The 21,156-nt window shown below is 35.0% G+C and overlaps 3 protein-coding genes across 4 annotated transcripts; 1 reads left to right on the top strand and 2 right to left on the bottom strand.

The window, feature by feature from the left end:
- Positions 1–1,788: 1,788 nt before the first annotated feature.
- Positions 1,789–7,348, top strand: LOC21385961 (DNA-binding protein SMUBP-2). Of its 2 annotated transcripts, XM_010093560.2 has the most exons (13): positions 1,789–1,872; positions 2,163–2,252; positions 2,372–2,455; positions 2,539–2,703; positions 3,311–3,498; positions 4,167–4,239; positions 4,639–4,692; positions 4,897–5,154; positions 5,645–5,851; positions 5,956–6,059; positions 6,430–6,574; positions 6,757–6,891; positions 6,992–7,348. In XM_010093560.2, the coding sequence occupies exons 1-13, from the start codon at positions 1,813–1,815 to the stop codon at positions 7,166–7,168; spliced, it is 1,740 nt and encodes a 579-aa protein (XP_010091862.1). In that variant the 5' UTR covers positions 1,789–1,812; the 3' UTR covers positions 7,169–7,348. The 2 variants fall into 2 exon arrangements, with proteins under 2 accessions (XP_010091862.1, XP_024018439.1); XM_024162671.1 differs by lacking the exons at positions 1,789–1,872; positions 2,163–2,252 and having other exon boundaries at positions 2,441–2,455; positions 2,553–2,703.
- Positions 7,349–8,520: 1,172 nt separating this feature from the next.
- Positions 8,521–9,378, bottom strand: LOC21385960 (dehydration-responsive element-binding protein 2F). Its single transcript, XM_010093559.1, has one exon. The coding sequence runs from the start codon at positions 9,376–9,378 to the stop codon at positions 8,521–8,523; it is 858 nt and encodes a 285-aa protein (XP_010091861.1).
- Positions 9,379–11,923: 2,545 nt separating this feature from the next.
- Positions 11,924–18,678, bottom strand: LOC21385959. The gene is made up of 8 exons (XM_024162667.1): positions 18,624–18,678; positions 17,925–18,054; positions 17,595–17,791; positions 17,349–17,456; positions 15,227–17,250; positions 14,920–14,992; positions 13,078–13,231; positions 11,924–12,244 (listed from the first exon to the last, which is right to left on the bottom strand). The coding sequence occupies exons 2-7, from the start codon at positions 18,019–18,021 to the stop codon at positions 13,082–13,084; spliced, it is 2,649 nt and encodes an 882-aa protein (XP_024018435.1). The 5' UTR covers positions 18,022–18,054; positions 18,624–18,678; the 3' UTR covers positions 11,924–12,244; positions 13,078–13,081.
- Positions 18,679–21,156: the final 2,478 nt, after the last annotated feature.

Raw genomic sequence — 21,156 nt, 5'->3', positions numbered from 1 at the left:
ACACGTAGTAGTTATAAATATTATGAAAAAAAAAAAAAAAAACTCACAAACAAACAAAAAGTGCATACTGAAAAATAAGATATGTATTCTTTTCTAATTATGTAGAAGAAAAGAAGGACTATCAAAATTCAGTACTATTGTATGGTTTAATAACCCCCCAATAGTAGAATACTTAATTGTTAAAAAAATCCATATAATTAAGAATGAGGCAAAAAAAATCTAATATAGTTAAAAAAATCCATATTTCATCAAAATTATTTGGGAAAAGAAAGGCAGTAGTTCCCATTTTAATATCGACATACATATATAATCTAACAAAAAATAATCACCAAAAGATGCAGTAATGAGCAAAGGTGGAAGAGATCAAAGAATTCTGAACTAAAAACTCATGAACACACCAAGGCCCATTTATAATATGTGTGTGTGTGTGTGCATATATATATATATATATATTATAAATAAGTGATGAGCAAAGGTGGAAGAGATCAAAGAATTCTGAACTAAAAACTCATGAACACGCCAAGCCCCATTTATAATATGTGTGTGTATATATATATATATATATATAATGGACACATTGCAACTTAAAACTAATTCAAAGCCAAAGAAGATATATAACATATTAATCTCCATTTATGGGGGGGAAAAAGCATCAAAAAACCTCTTTAAACAAAGTTCATATATCCATGACTTGAAAAAAATAAAAAAGATTAGAAATATTCCTACCTTAAAAGAAAAAAAAAAACCCCACTAGGGTATTAATCTTCATGAAGACTTCTTCTTCTTCGTCTTCCCAAATGTAATTATATTATGATCATCATCACGAGTGGTTTTTGTCTCTCTGTAAATGCTGGCAAGAGAGCGATATTTCCGCTTTTTCGGAGGCCGAATTCCACAAATCTCTTCATCCTTTTCTTCTTCTTCTTCTTTCCCAAAAATCTCTTCAATCTTCTCCAAAGTACTTCTTAATCTTGGGATTCTATTGTTAATAATCTTCATTAATCTCTGATCAACCTCTTCATCATGATCATGATCATCTATGATGTTCTCCTTGTTGCTGTGGTTTTCTTCATCGCTAAGCTGCATAAGCTGCTGAGCCGCCGCCATGTCCAACTCCGTAAACAACTCCTGATCATCATCATCATCACGATCATGATTTTCCCTCCGCTTATCAGAATAATATTCTTCCATTTTTGGAAGAGAAAATTCGAAAAAAAAGGGAAAAAAATCAATCCCTAAAGATATCAGAGTGATGAAGATATGTATATGTTGAAGAGAGACAGGGAGAGAGAGAGATAAGAAACTGAATTTTCTTTTTTCTTCGTCTTCCTTTTTGTTTCTGTCAGTCGTTTTTTGGCTGTTTGTTTATTTATTTTTGGGTTGGTCTTGGTCTCTCTCTCTCTCTCTCTATATATATATATATATATATATAATATATATAATATGCATATAGCTTTCATTATTATTCGTTGTTATTATTTTGTCTCAGTAAGTGTTTTATGTGGCATTGATTGTTGAGAAAAGAGTTTTCTTTCCTTTAAAAAAAAAATAAAAAAGAGTTTTCTTTTTTGGCAACTTCCTGTGTACTAAGAAACTACAAAACTTTCTTGCAAAATGATGTGGAAGCTAGAAAATGGATTGGATTGGGCATTGTGTTTCACTTGCCAAGATAAACATTTGAAAAGGAGAATTAAGCATTAAAATTTCTTTACTTATTTTCACGGATTTTGACGTAGTAAATCAATTGAGCCTCACATCTCATGTTGTTTTTTTGGTGTATCATGCTTTTGGTTCTTGTAACAGACAGGACTAATGGGGAAAACTCTTCTTGAATTTCAATCTAATAAAGGAGATGTTCTTCCTGCTCACAAGGTGAAGATTCACTGTTCCCATTGACATCTTATTGAATTTGATTGTCACTGCAATATTTGTACTTTCCTCATTTATGGTATCTATGACTCAAAAAGACAAATTTTTTTGCCCCAAAATTAGATTCGCTATTTTTTTGACTAATAACACTAGGAAGTATTTCCAATAATGTTACGCTGAATGAGAAGGAAATTTCTCTCTCTCTGTGTCCCCCACCCCCCGTTTTTAATTTGTTTTTCTTAGTTGAAATTCCTTCTGCTGCATTGTGGAATTATCTTTCGCTCTACTTGCAGTTTGGCACGCATGATGTGGTTGTCTTGAGACCAAACAAGGCTGATATAGGGTCCCCTGCTCTTGGACAAGGTGTAGTTTACCGATTAAAGGTAATTACGACTTTCAGACTGAATTTTGGCTGGTTACTTTTTATATGTTATTGTCTACCGTAACAGATAACATCCTATGACGTGCATTTTGTGCTTCTTTTGGCGTGTGTAACAAACAGGACTCATCAATTACCGTCGCTTTTGATGACATCCCAGAGGAGGGTTTGAATAGTCCCCTACGACTGGAGAAGGTGGCAAATGAGGTATGAGATTTTGAATATTTTTGATGTTATGCTTTGGAATTCCTACAGTACTATGCATTGGGTATTTCGTAATTCCTTTCCAGGTGACATATCGTAGGATGAAGGATGCCTTGATACAATTGAGTAAAGGTGTGCAGAAGGGTCCTGCAGCTGATCTAGTCCCTGTCTTATTTGGAGAGAGACTGCCAGCTGTAGCCAAGAAGGATGTCACATTCAGCCCCTTTAATTCCAACTTGGATCATTCTCAGGTTAGTAATCCTAATATACCAAGCTTATATATCACTTATTATCAGTTGAATGGCAACTTTCTTTTAGATTCTTAGATTGCTTTACTCAAGTCTAGAATGTTCTTATAGAAATTCTTCACTATTCTATTTTTTTTTTTTTCCATTTCTTGTGCGGTTATGTTTCATGAGATATTTTTAGCCCCATATCACAAAATTTTCATAGTAGTTACTAAATAATCAATAATGGAGCAATGGGGTCGTAGCGAGTCTCTACGTACATGATTGTGTAATGGAAGAATTCAACAAATGCCACAATGTATTGAATATTTTCTCAAGTGTACAGACACACGCACATATAATATATTCTCAGCAATTTTTATATTATAATTTAAGCACTTTTCTCGTTTAGTTTACTATGTTTGCTACTTTTTTCTTTTCCTGCAAATTCAGAATATATGATTGATGGGCATATCAATTTATATTCTTATGAGTGTATTTGTGTGCTGTTTATTTGTTATTTTGCCTTTTGAGTTTACATGTGTGCATGTGTGGACGAAAAAGCCCTGGCTGATTTATTCTTCTTTCTTATAATCTTAGGCATCATAATTTTCTTTCTTCTTTCTCACAGAAAGAAGCAATTTCAAAGGCCTTGGCTTCAAAGAATGTATTTTTACTGCATGGGCCTCCTGGAACCGGGAAAACTACAACAGTCGTGGAAATAATCTTGCAAGAAGTAAAACATGGATCAAAGATTCTAGCTTGTGCTGCTTCAAATATTGCTGTTGATAACATTGTGGAGAGACTTGCTCGTCACAGGTACAGTTAGGCTTTGATATTTATCGTTTCTTTTAATATTTTGTTGAAGTGTCTCAATGTTATTATTTCCCTAATCCTCAGAGCAGGTCTTTTTTCCCTTTCCCTTTGATTCCTAAGTCATGCTTCCTCTTTGAGGATGTTTGTTGTATGAAAGATCTAAGTAGTTATCTTATTGTTCTTCTTGCCACCTTTGCTGCTTACTTCAAATAAATCATCATCTGAACTACATAGCTTTGTCAAGTTGAATTCCGAGAATTCCTAGTTTGTAGCCTTGAAATTACATGGCTTAATTTCATCTTCACTTGGATGCTGTTTGACCATCAAGAAAACCATTTTTTGTTAGATTGAGCTTCTCATACAGCTGTCCACCAAAGTTGTTTTAACGTGGTTAGAATCTAATGTAACCTTTAAAACTAAACTAAGGAAGACAAACTTTTTGATTAATGAAAAATCATGGTCCAGTCTCTGTCCCCAAAAGTCCCACGTATGTCAGATTCCCGGATTCTTTGCGTTGAGCATTTCAAAAAAAAAAAAAAAAAAAAAAATCTTGGGATGTTTCATATGTGGGTCATGCGGTGGATTGTCTTCACAAACGTAGTAACACTTAAGTTATATCAAGCAAACCATTACAAGTAACCACTGTTTCCATCTTCTGCTTCTTTTAATAGAGTTAAGTTGGTGAGATTGGGCCATCCTGCACGTTTACTACCTCAAGTATTGGAGAGTGCTTTGGACGCACAGGTATATGAAATCTTCAACTCCTATAACAAACAATGGGATCAAGGAACTTTTAACTTTTGGTATTGGAGAGTTAAGTTTGTTTTTTTTTTCGGTATTTTAGAATGTTATTCCATTCTCACGACTTAAATGATCGTGTATCTCAGTGTATCAACCTATTATTTCACTCACTTTCTAACATGAACATGTCATAATTGTCAAGCCTATGAGTGGCATGTTTCTGCCGTTCGCTATTGATATACCTTTCGGATATATCTCCTTTGAAAAGTTATAGCAGTATGTTTGGTATCTACTTTTTCTGCTATAGTTTTAGCCTTCTGTTTGTTGAACTAAAAGTGGAGCTGTATCCCATGTTATTTATTTGAATATTTATCCTCACAAAATATTGTCTTCTGCTTTTAGGTTCTACGAGGGGATAATAGTTCTCTAGCAAATGACATTCGTAAGGAAATGAAGGTTATTTACATTTCGTACTTACGTTATGTCACAAATTTATGAGCATTTGCATGTCAAATTGATTTCTTCTATTCATTTCTCGTTTATGCTGGTCCATCAAAAACCTCATATGGAGTTCTTCCTCAAAGTTTCTTTATCTCACTTGTGTTAACAGTTATAACTATGCATCATTTTCTCTTAAGTTCTTCTCACTCCATTTTCCAGGCACTAAATGGGAAGCTGTTGAAAACCAGAGACAAAAATGCAAGGAGGGATATCCAGAAGGAGCTTAGAACACTTTCCAAAGAAGAGCGTAAAAGGCAGCAACTAGCCGTGACAGATGTCATTAAAAATGCAGATGTCGTCCTGACGACGCTGACTGGAGCAGTTTCTCGGAAGCTGGAAAACACTTCCTTTGATTTGGTCATTATTGATGAAGCTGCTCAGGCCCTTGAGATAGCATGCTGGATAGCTCTGTTAAAGGTAATTGTATTATGTAAAAGCAAGTACATACTTGAAATGAAAACATGCATACGCTGTTGACTGTTCCATAAAAAATAAACCTGGTCATGGGAATTTTTTCAAGATCTTGGGGTAGAATCTTTCAACTTATATCTTTAAACCTTCTGAATAGTTGGGGCATTCAACACATGCTGACATAGAGTATATTCTTTCAAAATGTTGGTTGAGACCAAGAAAAACTTAAAAGTCATAATTCATAGTTTGATGATTGAAATCATTTCTGGGTTTTGTTGGGAAATACTTCAGGTGCTTTATTGCTTACTATATTATGTCAAGGGGAGAAGAAATTCGTATATTTCTTTTGTTGCTCTGGAATTCATTGTTGTGTTATTTCCTTAATATTGGAGTGTTTTTCCATGAAAATCAAATCATATACCATTTCAATTATTTGACATGTGGAACTTGTACTGCCATTCCAAGCAACACTTACGGTCTTAGTTCATTGTTTTAGGGTTCAAGATGTATACTTGCGGGGGACCATCTTCAGCTTCCTCCAACCATCCAAAGTGTTGAAGCTGAGAAGAAAGGTTTAGGTAGGACCCTTTTCGAGCGCCTTGCGGACATGTATGGAAATGACGTGATGTCCATGCTAACCGTCCAGTATCGAATGCACGAACTTATCATGAATTGGTCATCTAAGGAGCTTTACAACAGTAAGGTGTGTGTCTGAATTATTATTTTCTTTTCTTCAATCTAAGACTCTGAGGGGTGACTTTGTAGTCATTAAATTGATTTACTGGTATATTTTCATGGTTACTACAGATAAAAGCTCACTCAAGTGTTGCTGCACACGTGCTTTATGATCTTGAGGATGTAAAGAAGACCTCTTCGACTGAAGCAACTCTTCTGCTCATAGACATTGCTGGGTATGCCATACGCTATTGCCTTGAAAAATTGTGTTTTTGAGAGTACTCACTTACCTAGTTGGGACTTATATTTCTGAAGCATATAAAATAGATTTGACCACCCATTCTTTTAAATTTTGGAACTGTACAAAGCTAGGATGCAACAAACTTGTGGTAAGTTGAAGTAAAATCAACAAATTGAAATGTTAGGAAAGGTTATCAATAAGTTCCAATAGTTAATTGTTCAAGAAAGAGGGTTGTTTCGAATGTCCTAAGATCCTATGTTGAGTTAGGTTAATTGCCGCATGGTCGTTAATGACTTCGACTGAAGTTGTTGGAAAATGTCTTTATGTCTAACTAATCATGAGTGTCTTCTTACCATATGCTTCAGATGTGACATGGAAGAAAAGAAGGATGAAGAAGAAAGTACGTTGAATGAGGGTGAGGCTGAGGTTGCCATGGCCCATGCAAGGAGACTTGTTCTTAGTGGAGTTCAAGCTTCTGACATCGGGATTATCACCCCTTATAACGCTCAGGTATAAGCACTTCTCTCTGAACTTCAAGTAAGTGTCTCGTTGCCATAAGATTCTCAACTCAGGAAATATGGAAAAGATATATGGTAGCCAGTAGATTGATTGGCAACTTGGTTTGTAGTCTCATTCTCAAAACTCAAAGTACCATAGATCTTTCTATAACTATTCTGCAACTAATATTGCAGGTTGTCTTACTGAAAATGATGAAAAGCAATGAAGACAAGTTAAAGGATATGGAAATCTCAACAGTTGATGGCTTCCAGGGTAGGGAGAAGGAAGCGATCATTATTTCAATGGTTCGGTCAAACTCGAAGAAAGAGGTATTCTTATTCTTTCATCCAAGTATTGTTAATACAACTTCTTGCACTCAACTTTTGTATATTAGAAAGGGAGTTTAGTTCCGAATTTTGAAAATTTCAGGTGGGGTTTTTGAGTGACCGAAGGCGAATGAATGTGGCCGTGACACGGGCAAGAAGGCAATGCTGTCTTGTCTGTGACACTGAGACTCTGAGCAGTGATGGTTTCTTGAAACGGTTGATCGAGTACTTTGAGGAACATGGAGAGTATGCAAGTGCCTCGGAGTACATCAATGAATAAGATAAGTACATCGCGAGATGCCTCTTTGCTTATCTTCTCAGCAATCGCTATTCTACAGGCTGTTTTCAGTTATTGGAGAGTAGTTTAGGAATATCAAATATTGTTTTTTGTACATTACGTTGCTCATATTTTTGGAGCTCATAAGAATGGCAGGTGTGTTCAATTTAACACTTTAAGAAAGGAAAATAAATTGATTTCAATATCTAATATCTTTAATGTCAAGTCTTTTGGAAGTAGGCTGCTAAGATTACTGGGCAAAGCAAAAGGAAGAAGAAAAAAATAATAATCTTCTAACTTTACATCTCCATCCATGACACGTTATTTATATTTTTTTTATACAACACGAGATTGAACCTGCAACCCCCCACCCAAACCCCCAGTGCCACTAGACCAAGAGGTCTTAGGCATGAGACGTTATTTATATTGATTGTGTGAAACAGTATTCGTCTGTTTTCCCAGCATTTATTTTTCAACCCTCGTCTAAATTTACCCCATAAAATTCCAACCTTTTCTTAATTATTATCACGAGAAAAAAAGTGGGGTTGCTGAATTTGACACTAAAAGTCAATAAATTAGTTTCTCGACTTCGTTAATTAAGTCGTGAGAGGGCACAAAAAAGAATAATGCACAACATTGGGCATTATTAGAGTATGATTCTCTAAGAACAATGGGAAATTTTTCTATGTACAACTTCCAACTTCAATGGCGGAGAAGATAAGTTGTAAAAAGATGTTATCCTAAAGAGTCCAAATATTTACCAAAGAAGGAAAAAGAAAAAAGAAAAAGAGAAAAGAACAATTTTAGTCAGTTATGTTCCTTAAACTTTACCCATATCTTTTTAAGTTTTTCTTAATGCTTTGTTCTTCTCTCTTTTTTCAAATAATAGAATGTTGTATGTGGATGAAAGGACTACCTCCATATTTGACCTCTCCAGAGATGTTTCCCTGAAAATTCAAGCCCTACAAGTCAAAGACTAAAAAAGCATGCAGATACATAAATATATATATATATATATATATATATAGACACACGACCAAACAACAAACCTCATTCTCATTCTCCTCCTCATTCTCCGGAGTTATAAGTAGAAAGAATAAACTTATTCCATTCATTCTTTCTAATTACAACTACTAAGAAAATCTCTCTCTCTCTCTCTCTTTCTTTAGATGAGAAAATGAACTGATTTCTACTTAAGTGACGGAAATACTAATTAAAGGGATACTATAAAAAAGCAAGCAGTAGCCTAAAGAAAAACTCGTCTTCTACCGGTTTAAGCTACGACTACTAGTGTATAGCTAGTTTCGAAAAATCATCATCTCCACACATAGATAGAGCTTAATCCTAAAATTTTCTCAGAAGTTCCAAATGGAAGGGGCGAAAGCCAAGTCTTCGCCAACATCGCAAACTTGGAAGCCGCCGGCTTCGGGTCCTTGATCACCAACTATATCATGCACTTCAAAGAGAGCATCCCAATTAAAGCTCTTGTCAGCTAAACCTCCAAGAATATCATGGTGATCATGGAGTAGTACTTCATTGGATGATGATTCTTGTTCATCAGCCACACCACCGTCGCTTTCTTGCGACTTACCATCCCTCTCTCCTTTCAACACTCCAATCTGTTCAAGAAACTCATGCAGATCAATCTGCGGCTTCTCCTGATCATCATGCCTCTTCATCATCATTTGATTATCCTCTAGTGGGGTTTTGTCCTTCACATTGATTTGACTTTCGGGTTTTGAATAACATGAAGAAGATGAACTAGAATTGGAAGGACTACTTTGAGTCAAAACTGCATTTTGCTTGAGTTCTTGGAGCCGTTGGTGAATGACATGAACACTTGGCTGAGCATTTATGTTGAGCAAACCACAAGAGGGAAACATAGAAATGAACTTCTTTGAAGGAAGCCATTTGAACTTTGAAGGAATATTATTATTGTTGGGCTGGTGAAGGTGAGGAAGGTTGAGATAAGCATCTGGGCCGTAGAGTCTTCTTGCGGCCTCATCATAGGCCATGGCGGCCTCTTCAGCAGTGGCGAAAGAGCCCAACCAAAGCCTTGTTCTCTTCTTGGGCTCTCTGATTTCAGCCACCCATTTGCCCCATGTTCTTTGTCTTACTCCTCGATACTCGCATGAGGCGTTCAGTGGCCCACCTTTGCCTCTTGTTGGGCCTTTCTTCCATGGCTTTAAGGGAGATTTCTTGTAGTTTTCCATGAGGAACTGAGAGGAAGAAAAAGAAGAAGAAAAATATGTTTGTTTGTTTGTTTTTTTTTTCCTTCTTGAGAGTGAAAGTGGAGTGAGAGTGAAGAGTGAAGAGTGAAGAGTGAAGAGTGAAGAAATGAAAGAGTGCAACGCAATGCATGAAAGGCACGGGGATATGTAGGGAGATGGAGTGCAGTTTGGTGTAAATGTTGTCACGTTAGCTTCAAACTTCTTCTCACAAGCCCATGTGACCGTTGGTCTTTAGGTTAGATAATATTCTCCCTCATTTTCACTTTTGGTTCCACCCTTTGTTTTAATCCTTTTTATTATTTTTCTGGTCAAAAGCATGAATGGTATGTCTTATGGGAGATGGACATACGGGTTGATGTACAATATCTAAAAAAATAATAATATTGTTGAATTTACTCTTTCTTAAAGTGCATGAGTCTAGCCTTTTACATTTTACTTTTGATTAACACCTTTTTGATTAATATAATTATTTCACTAAAAATGACATTAATTAAGAGTAAGTGGTAAAAATCTAAATCCATCCACTCTAAAAGGTATTTATCTCCTTTCCCATGAAAATGTAAGAGATGAATTTCTTATTGAACGGAGGCAAAGTAATAATTTTCTATTATTGAGTGTAGAGCTTTTTTTGTTAGATATAGTACAAATGAAACCTTACAAAGAAGAAAAAAAGAAAAAAAAACTACGGCCCTGTTTATTTTACCGATTCGAGTTTTACTACAGTAAAAAGCTTTCAGAAACAGTCACATCTAATATTTTTACTACAGTAAAAAGCTCTCACATAAAGTCACATTCAAATTAAAAACTCGAATCAGCGAACTAAACAGGCCCTACATATAAAAGTTTAGAATTTTAAAATTTAGGAGGCGGCTTAATATATGTAGCTTCATGATTCTCGCTTTGTGATTTTGGTTCCTCTAATTGCCATTTGGTAATTTGGGTTTGTGAAAGAGTTTTACGATTTTATGACAACGACTTCTCGACATGAATTAGCAATGTTTCGAGAAGTTTTCTTATTGATTACAGATCTCATGTTTTATCACATGTGAGGCTTGTAAGTAATGATATATTTCTTTCATTTGACAGCTAAATTGAACCACGCTTAGAGCCTTACTATTACCCATATAATACTATTATAATAATATGATTTGAGTACGAAATCTAGCATAGCAATAAAGGACGACATATCAATACTCTTTCCTTTAGTATTTAGACAGATTCCTGTTGTCTGCTATGAGGATGAAATTATGCATCTCATGACTTGCCAAATATGGTTTGTATAGATTAAATATGGACTCTTTTGATGCTAGTGACCGTAGACTAGTGATACGAGACACTATTGATTTCTGTTTTAATAGCAAAAAAAAAAAAAAAAAAAAAAAAAGGGGGGGGGTTTTTGGGTATAAAATTAAGACATCCCTTGTGTATTTTTGTCATTTGTTAGGACACTCGTTGTTGACTTTGAAATACACAGCGCATTCAAAGTAATTCCTGTAAATATATGCTATTTATTTGTTTATTTTAATAACTTCTTAGCAGATAAGAATTTGGAAAGAAAAAGGTGAAGTAAAATAAAAGGGGAAAGAAGAGTGCATTTTGTATTTGACCTAGTAGGAGTCATGCAATTAGGAAATAAATGCCTTCCATGAAACTCTACTTCACTCTTCCTTGGATTCTTCTGTATCCGTTAGCTTCTTTTTTATTTTTTATTTTTTAATTTTTAATTTTTTTAATTTTTATATACTTTGGTTTGACTTACTCTGAAGATTTGAAGACCCACCTCACATTTTTCATTTTCACGAGCACTATTTCACGTGTTTTCTTGGCATTCACAACCTGATTCTCGGGACTCTCCTCACCTTCATCCCATGCCTTGTTTTTTCAGTACAGAGAAGGGGAGTTTGGATAAAAACATCATCAACTGCAGTGAAATCTAGTTCTTCTCAAGAAATTGCATAAAGGGTTAGGGTGTTTTTACGATAGGATCTCCTACTGGTATTGTATGTTTCTCATTACATCAACATAGTAAACACATGCGGAATAAATCATTTCAACTGCAGGTTTGACTAATGAAAAACATTACTTATAGAGTGCATTTTGCCTTCACCATTAATAAAATGGGGGTACATGCTGTTTTGTTCCACCCATAAAAATTGTGTTTTTGTCCGTTGATTTAATTTTTTCAATTATTCTTACTGGTATAATAAAATAACATGCTCCACCATAAAAATTCCCAAATAAAATACCCCACATGATGTAGTAGAAATAAGATTTTATCCTTTTGTTACGCTCGCGCTACATCACTACCGGTTGAACATGGTTCTGAAACATTAGAATCATACCAGTTTTGGAGAACTATGAACAAGTCTGACGGTTCATAAACTTGCTCTACAATGGGGTGTTTTTTTTTTTTTCTCTTTTTTTTTTTTCCCTGCCATAGAATTCTCCATGATTAGAATTATTTTGAAAAAAAAAAAAAAAAATCACCTTTTCACAAAGTGGCAAGAAATATGAGTTGGAAAATTTATGAGAGAGGAAGACCATGCAATTGGCTTCTTAATAACAAGTTAACCAACAGCAACCACATCCAGCAACTATTTTCTCTTGAACTTTACAAGGTCAAATCAACATATTATGCCTAGGAGACAACTACATTAGATAAACAAAAGGAGTTTTTGATAATATAAACAAAAGGGGTTTATTTACATAAGATCTTCATCTAACTTTCCTCGAACTATTAATGCTGATTTCTTCCAAATAAAACCAACCAAGCATTCAACAAAAGCGAACCAAGAAGAGAAATCTGCCGTGTGGTTGCGGGCTTTCAGCATCAAAATATAGTAGAATCCTGAGGATAAGCAATGAAAATAAGTTAGCATCGTTTATTTCTCTCTATTTTTTTTCCCTGAGATTTCAGTAAAAATACAATGGCCATTTTATTTGGTTCATTAATGTTTATAGCAAATTAGCAATGCTTTGATCAAAGAACCAATGAGCCTGAGGTTTTGTTTTTTGTTTTTTGACTTTTTTTAATAGCAGCAAAAATAGTTGGTTTCACACAAAGTAGAAAGTTAAAAGTGTAAAGAAAAAGTTCAAAGAATGGAAGAACAGTCAATCCCGTCCTTTCAAAAGGTTTCAATTGCCCCTAAGACTGTTTGGTCTAGTGGCACTGAGGGGTTAGGCAGGGACGGGGTTTGGGGAGAAGTTGCGGGTTCAATCCAGTGTTGTATAAAAAACAAAAAAAAAAAGTTTCAATTCCAAAAGGGCTTTGAAAGGTGTCCGAAAATTTGATTAAGAACTTAGAAGTGTCTCTACCGTGCCAGATATGATTAGAAATTAAAATTAGTTTGGGTGCAACGAAAATAGGAGGAGAAACAATAGAAGAAGCAGGGAAAAAATCAAATAAAATCGTCTAAAATGCAAGAGCAAATTGAGACCGAGCAAGAAGAAAGCAAGGAGTTTCTAACCAAAAAGAAAAAAGCACTTCTTCATAAAGCTCATTTTTAAGAAATAGACAGTTCATTACTATGTAATATTATAACGGATTTGTGTTAAATCTTTTCCAGGACACAGAAATGAACACACGCAGGTAAAAGACCCACCCAGAACACCTCACACAAAGCGAATTTAAAGGTTTGTTCAATAAAAAAAAAGATTTCATACTTGCAATTGCAAACTGACCGGTTCATTTTGATTTTGGAGTCCCTTTAGACATGTTCCTCCATTTATCCTTAAGGTCTACGGTGGTACGACCTTTCACGAACACAGAGTCGCCAAATTTCAAGATTTCCTTCCATGGTATCTTTTTTTCATGAGAAAATTTCTGTATAGCCTCCTGTAACAGCATTTTTGATGTCATAATAGTAAATAAAAAGTACAGAAAAGTACAATAGGCACACATGACTAGATAAATTAAATACTATTTCTTCCCGATTGAACCATTACAATTTGAAGGCATGACATGTTCGATGCTCGAATTTTTAGAAGTTTTACAAATTATACAATGTAAATCCGAATAATAGATGAAAAAAATTTAATAAATTGCAGATACTGTTGGTTAGATAAGGGTTTTGTATTTAAATTTGAATAAAACGGAGGATAAAGGGTTTATCATTAGAGATAAGGTTTCTAGGATTTGGGTTTATCTTTAGTTAGGATAGTTTCTATTAATAAGGTTTCTTCCTTTAGCCTATTTTATTATGTACTATTTTTTACTATTATCGAATAAGAGAGTAAAAAAGGTTCTCTCTAGAAAATTTACATGGTATCAGAGCCATGACAAAAACAGCCATGGCTGGTGCCACCAAAGGCACGAGTTCCCCAGAAGTTGCTGATGAGGTTGTTCATCAGTCCCCTATGTCTCTGTCCGATCATTCCCTTCAAATAACCATTCATAAACTAAATGGAAAGAATTGCTTAGAATGATCACAATCTATCAAACTTGTGATCGATGGTAAAGGAAAACTTGGTTACTTGACCGGAGAAATAAAACAGCCTACTGATGATGCAAAGCAGAGGAGATGGAAATCAGAAAACTCAATGGTAATTGCCTGGTTGATTAAGTCTATGGAGCCAATGATTGGGAAACCCTTCATGTTTCTCCCTACTGCCAAAGATGTTTGGGAAGCAGTTCGGGACACATACTCTGATCTGGAAAATTATTCCCAGATGTTTGAATTAAATGCCAAGATGTGAAAATCCCAGCAAGGAGATCGAGAAGTGACTGTATTACAACGAGATGATGACACTATGGCAGGAACTTGACTTAATCGAAGAGGAAGAATGGTAGAGTCCAAGTGACAGTGTTCAATACAAGAAAAAAATTGAAAGAAACCATGTGTTTGTATTCCTCGCAGGTTTAAACAAAGAGTGTAATAGCTAGAAGTAGTGCTGAGGCTGAGTATAGATCAATGGCACTAGGGATATGTGAGGTAGTATGGCTACAAAGAGTTCTCGAGGAGCTTAGAAGACCGAATGATCATCCTACGAAACTTTATTGTGACAACAAGGCTACAATCAGCATTGCGCATAATCCTATTCAACATGACAGGACAAAGCACATTGAGGTTGATAGACACTTTATAAAGGAGAAGCTCGAAAATCATCTGCACGCCATTTGTTCCAACAACACAGCAAGTTGCAGATATTCTAACAAAGGGGCTCTTAAGGCAGAAGTTTGAGTTTCTAATTAGCAAGTTGCGCATGATAGATATCTTTGCACCAACTTGAGGGGGAGTGTCGGTTAGATAAGGGTTTTGTATTTAAATTTGAATAAAATGGAGGATAAAGGGTTTATCATTAGAGAAAAGGTTTCTAGGATTTGGGTTTATCTTTAGTTAGGATAGTTTCTATTTTTTAGGAAGATAAGGTTTCTTCCTTTAGCCTATTTTATTCTGTACTATTTTTTTACTATTATCGAATAAGAGAGTAAAAACGGTTCTCTCTAGAAAATTTACAGATACCATAAGAAGTGTAGCATAAAATAGATACAGTTTTGTCCTCATAAAGCAACAATGAAAATACCTTTAGCTTCTTTTCCTCAGCTACTGTCCATGGAACCTTCTTTCGCCTTGACTGAGGGATTCCCCGGAAATTGCTGCGATTGAAAACCAGAAAAGGTTTATCCTACGACAAATAAATGCCTAACTCATTATTTTCTGATAACTAAAATGCAAAATAATATAAAACTATGGCAAACATAAAATACTGAATCTTATAGCCATTTTTGACAGTTTGACCATACAAAGAAGTGGATTAGACCACACCACAAGGTTTCAAGGAAGATAACAAGAATAAGAAGAAACAAACAAGTAGAATATTAAAAACCTACCACGGAACTTCTCTCCCTCGCAGTTTTACGCAGTAATTAGAAATGGTTAACTTGTCATCATAATCATCCTCATCATCGGAATTGATATTGAATTCATAAACAAATCTTTTTGATGCATTAATTTCTTGTCCTTTTAAAACTTCCCTTTGAACTCGTAAATCTTCAATTCCTTGATTCACAAGGTCCGTGTCGGTATTTGCATGAGATACAACATCACTCTTCCCCGGTACTTCATCTTGTTCTCCTTCAGTTCCACTTTCAGATGGGCACTCTTCGAGCACCTTTTCTTCACCTTCTTTTTCACCAGCTGTGACATGAAGCATCTCGCTATCTATACTTGTCCTTTCTTCTCTGTGCCCTAAATTGAAAGTATCATTACGTGGTGGAGAAAATTCAGCTTGCTGGTTATTGTCATCTATGTTTACATTTGTTTCAACTTGATTAGCTTCATTTTGCTCTCTCTCTCCCACCTGTTCATTCTCATGGGTTTTTCCAAGGAAAACCTCATCCTCATTCCCACCGGCATAATGAGACTTTTTCTTATTTAAAACGTTCGTGTCCTCCATTGGTCGATGTTCTGAACCCATACGAATAAATGCAGCTAGTTCTTTACGTGCCAAGGAAGAGCTCTTCTTAGCTTCAAGATATTCATTGATAGCAATAGAGTATGCACAAAAAGGGCAGTAGAAGTTGCCCTTGTCGTCAAGCGTTGCCGGAGAACCTACACATTTCTCATGAACCACCAACTGGCAATTATTAGTATTGCACACCAACAAGTGGCCGTCTTCATTAAACTTCATGCATAGATTTTGCTCTGTCCAGTCAACTACCATGGAATCATGATTATCCGTGCATTGGGAGCTTAAAAACTCATGCTTTTTCTTGGCTAAATCATTCAACTCATTGTTATGCTCATCATTATCACTCGACGTTTGTTCTTCATCACAATTGTTTATGTCCTGTTCGGCTTCACCAGCAATAATCTCCTGCTGCAACCGATCACAGGATGCAGAATTTGGTTCTAGAAATTGCAAATCATGCTCATAGCTGCTTTTGGATTCTTTAGTTGGACTCTTATGTGCAGTTTCAGCAGCGAAGGCGCCACTTGGTTCGGGGGCATTATGGGGAACCTCTGAATCATTCTTAGGCAAGTCACTCTTATCAACCTGCTCAGACCTCTTTGAAACACTACACCCATCAAGACCATCCTCTAAAACCATGCGTTCCTCCACATTTGCCAGAAGATCTCGTTGGGATGAATCTTCCAATGGTTGCTTTCCATGTATAGAAACCTGTTTCTGCTCCAAAGACTGAAAAGCCTCAGTTGGTTGGGCACAATACTCGGCCTCACCTTGGGCTTCATCAACAGAGAAATTCTGATGTCCTTCATCTCTACTGGTGACTTGAGGCATCTGAGGGGCATTACAAGGAACCTCTGACAGATTTTTATGAAATCCATTTTTACTACTTTTCTGAGACCTCTTTGTGACAGCACACTCATTGCAGCGATCCTCTAAAACCCTGCCTTCGTCCATCGTTCCCATCTCACTTTCTGCCAAGTCATGCCCCGTTGTAGCAACCGGAACATTCACTTCAGATGAATCTTTTAGTGGTTCTCTACCATGTAAAGGAACTGAATTCTGTTCCGCAGACTCATTAGCAGAAGATGCATACTGCTTCACCCTTTTAGAACTTATATGTTGAACATCAAAATTGTTTGTTTCATTACAGTTTTCTTGGAATCCGGCCATATCTTTATCAGCCAAGTCAGGCCTAGTCCTCTTAGAAGGTAAGACATTATCTCCCAATTGGTTATTCCTGTTCTCAATGATAAGAGGATCAGAGTTTACTCCAACTCTCATGTTTAGAACATCAGAGTGGTTCAAGTTAGGCCTAGAAGTAACTGAATCACGGTTATTACCATTCCTACAAATTCCATTATCCCGACTTGTGGACGCCAATCCACTCTTTTCCCTTAAGAAATCAGCATACTGATGCGTACCATTGAGAATTGCATCTTTCAGCTGCTTGTAATAGAAAATAAGAACCCAATCATGAGTGGTGAATTGAAACTTAAAATTGATGAATCAAGAAAAAGGCACAAAGAGAAATCCGCTCCTACTTGCTCTAAAGCACATTTGGGCAAACATGCCCTTTTGTGTTGAATGAAGGGGTGGATATCCCACTTGGACAACTCCAGTCCAGCTGCTCTCAAATTTGACACTGAAGTCTGAGAAAGAGGAATTCTACCATTATAATCAACACATCTTTTCGTCATTTGAGAAACATAAAAGGCACAACTGTTGGGGTGGCTATGAAAATGCATCCAAGAAATTGACACAATGAAGCAAAAATAAAACGACTTTACCTCTTGCAAAATCCGTTGGAGAACATCTTGGCAACCTTCCGATAAATCAAACTGGACTTTCGAACCCGCGGCAGAAGGAGCATCGCTTGTGATTCCATCTTGAGGAGCAATGAAGTCCTCCAAACATCTCAAAGCAATCATTTCTCGTGTATTCTTTCCCAAATCATCAGGTAATTCTGGAGCCGATTGTACTACATCTGAAAGAAGGATTAAAACAAGTGAGGCAATCTTTTTCTAACAAAACTGATTGAAACTACAATAAAGAAATGTGCTAATAACGTTCATTAAGAAAAAAAAAAGTGAGACAGAGAGAGAAAAATTCCATTATACCATGTAAAAGTGATGGTCCCACTTCTTTGAAGCTTGCCATGGCTTCGATGACCCAAAGCCAGGCCAGAACTTTCTCAGAATCAAGCATGTCATCCATGGAACAACCCTTTTCTTCAAAACCCAGAACAAACTTCAATTCATATAAGAAAAAAATGAATTACAGAGAACATAAATGAATAAGTGTGCCAAAATTTTGCTTGGCAAGTCTACAAAATCCTAATTTATCCTTCAAAATTTCCGTCTAATTGTGCTGCTTAAAAAAAAAAAAAACATATATTTATGATAAAGTTGAAAGTAAGGGCCTTTTTTTCCCCCATTGCCATCCCATTTAGTTTTCTAGTAAAGGATTTGTGATTCATCGCTTTTTAGCTAAAAAAAAAAAAAAAAAAAAGCTTAATCTAGACTGATTTTATCGGTAAACCCAATTTCTAAACAGCTTCAATAATCAACAGAAACAGGAAATTAGGTTCCAAAAACTAGGGTTCTAACTTCTACTCAAAACAAGAAAACGAAATGCAATATTATAAAGAAAAAAAAAGAAGAAGAAGTGAGATATAGAAGTTAAGTCTAATTGATCGCAGAGAAAGAAAAGTTTAAAAAAATTTCAAAATCATTCTCAACGGTTTGGACTTTGCATTACGGAAGAAAAAAAAAGGGTGAAGAAAATTAGAGAAAAAGAAGAGTTAAAGGAAGAAAAACCTTGAAATTGTTTATAAAACCCTTTTTGGCTTTATTCGTCGTGTGATAATTTAGATGAGGAGTCGTTCATCGTCATGACTGCTCATACCTGGTGAAATTGCACACAAAACAACGACAAAGAAGAGTCTGAATCTGATTCATTTGAAAACGACGTGTCGTCTGTATCTGAAGACATTGATGCAACGACACGTAGTTTTTAGTTTGAGTAAAATTCGATGTCGTTTCTACTACAAACATTTGTTTGTTTATTATCTTTTTGCTTGAAAATAGTTGTTTCCCTTATTTAGAAGAGAAAATTGACCCTCAAGGGTTATATCTTTTATTATTTATTAATATGCTTTTGATTGAGTAATTATTAACTTAAAAAAGATATTAATTAAGAGTAGGGTTAAAATTTTACAGATATTTGTCACATTTTGCAGGGCTCTCTTTTTGAGCATATTTGTCATCATGTGTCTAAAAAATGACGTGTTAATATTAATATATTAGAGTTCGGAATTGTTCTGAATTTTGGTCCATTGTTCGATATTATACTTGAAAACGTTATGTGTTTTGCTTTTTATTAACAGTTGATGAATGGAACTAGGTCAAATGAACAATTAAGGAAAATTGGATTGTGTAGCTAAATTTTCACCTAGCTCAAAATATTTGGCCATAGTTTGATTTATATTATAGTTTTTGATGTTTAACCTCATCCTTTCCTCTTTCCATTTCACGTTCTTTTTCTCTCTCCTTGTGATTGTAACAACGACAGAGACAAACCAGTGATGGCAATGCAAATTATGCATTGGATCTTCACCATTGTCGTCGAATACGCCACTCCTGATTTGAATTTGTTAGATCTAAACATATCAATTTTGTTTATTTTACTCACTTAAACTATAATCAATCGCTAATAGAACGTGATCTATCACTAATTAACCATTACTCAATCGCTAATAAAACGTGGTCTATCACTAATTAACCATTACTGATGGATAATGATAAAATTAAGTTGTCTTTGTCTTTTAACTATATAATTAATTAAAAATAGCTATTTTAAAAGTACGACTATTTATTTTAAAAAAACTTTAAATAGGTCATTTATTTTTAAATCTTTATTAATAAAATATTAATGGCGCTCAATATCACACATTAATAATAAGAAAATCACCTAGTATGAGGTCAACAAATAAAACAGGCCTTTTATTACTTGTGATGGTGATGCTCCAAAGAATTTTTCAAACCAAATTACATTAATTGCAATTGGTGGTTCGATGCTAAGTAGAAACTCAGGAGAGCCAACACTCGATAAAAGCAAGATTTAATAAGATTTTCTTGTTGTTTTTTATCCAAAGAAAAAAAAAAGAAAGAAAGAAGAAGGAACAATTATTACTCTGCAAAGCTTATTTGGACAGATTTTCCTTATGCCTTGCATTTTGCGGTTATAAAAGAAAATATATTTAACTCTATCAATTGTACACCTTCACATTTCAAATATATGGTAAAACCGTTTCTCACTCAAAATTTTATGGAAAATGCTGAGAGGCTCTGTGGAGAGCTACCTCAGCAAGACAGGGGGTGAGCCCCACAATAATGCTCTTAGTTTAAACTAGTCGGTAACTCGCTACTTGCTGCGGGTATTATTTTTATATTATACAATAATAAAAGTAGTTTATATGTATATATGTATATACATAAATATATTTAATGATTTACATTCTGTTCCAGTATAAAAAAGAAAAGTAGTTTATATATACATATGTATATACATAAGTATATATAATGAAGTAACAAAAATTCTTTACATTTTGCTCCTACTTGTTTTATCAATTTTTTGGCGTTGTGTTTTTGGGTGTAAAAAGTAAATTTTTAACAAATTAGTATTAATAATTGATGAAATTAGAAATGTTTTGATTTAGGAGTAGTTACATTACCTGGTTCTTAGACGTTTTTTAGGCTGCTATGCTTGTTTTGCTTGAGAACTGAAATGATAGAAATATCTTAAGTTATATATTTGAAATTATAAGTATTGTTTTTTATTTATAAATAATATAAATTAGTAAGTATATCTAACCTTGTGCCTGATTTTTTTTGGGTTTGGTGTTTGTGGGTGAATTGATGTTGGTCCTGGTGTTCTTGTTTCTCGGCGGACATGGAAATTATAGAATATTGCTTGTATATATGTGTTTAAAGTAGTAAGTACTATTTCTTTATTTATAACTGGTATAAATTAATATATATTTTTTTACCTTGGCTCTTTCGGCATGGTAGTTGATATTTGTGGTGACGGTATTGTGGGCTGTGTATCTTCAAATATTTTTGAAACTATTGCATTTATATGTGTTCTTTTTTTTTGAAAATATACTTGGAAAATCTTTATCTGTCCTCTTAGCTGAGCGATGATCGGTGGAATTGTCAGTGGATCGGTGAAGCCTTCATCAATTGTTAGTGCGGAGCATGGTTTTTTGATGAGGGCATGTGCTGCTTTACCAAATATAGTAATACTCATGTTTCCAGTTCCATCTTCGATTTGTGTGATGACTTTGCACCT

The sequence above is a fragment of the Morus notabilis genome, unplaced genomic scaffold, assembly GCF_000414095.1.
Source record: "Morus notabilis unplaced genomic scaffold, ASM41409v2 Scaffold1514, whole genome shotgun sequence".
Classification (NCBI taxonomy): Eukaryota; Viridiplantae; Streptophyta; class Magnoliopsida; order Rosales; family Moraceae; genus Morus; species Morus notabilis.
The sequence above is the reverse complement of the archived record's forward strand: the minus strand, read 5'-3'. Positions and strand labels throughout refer to the sequence as shown.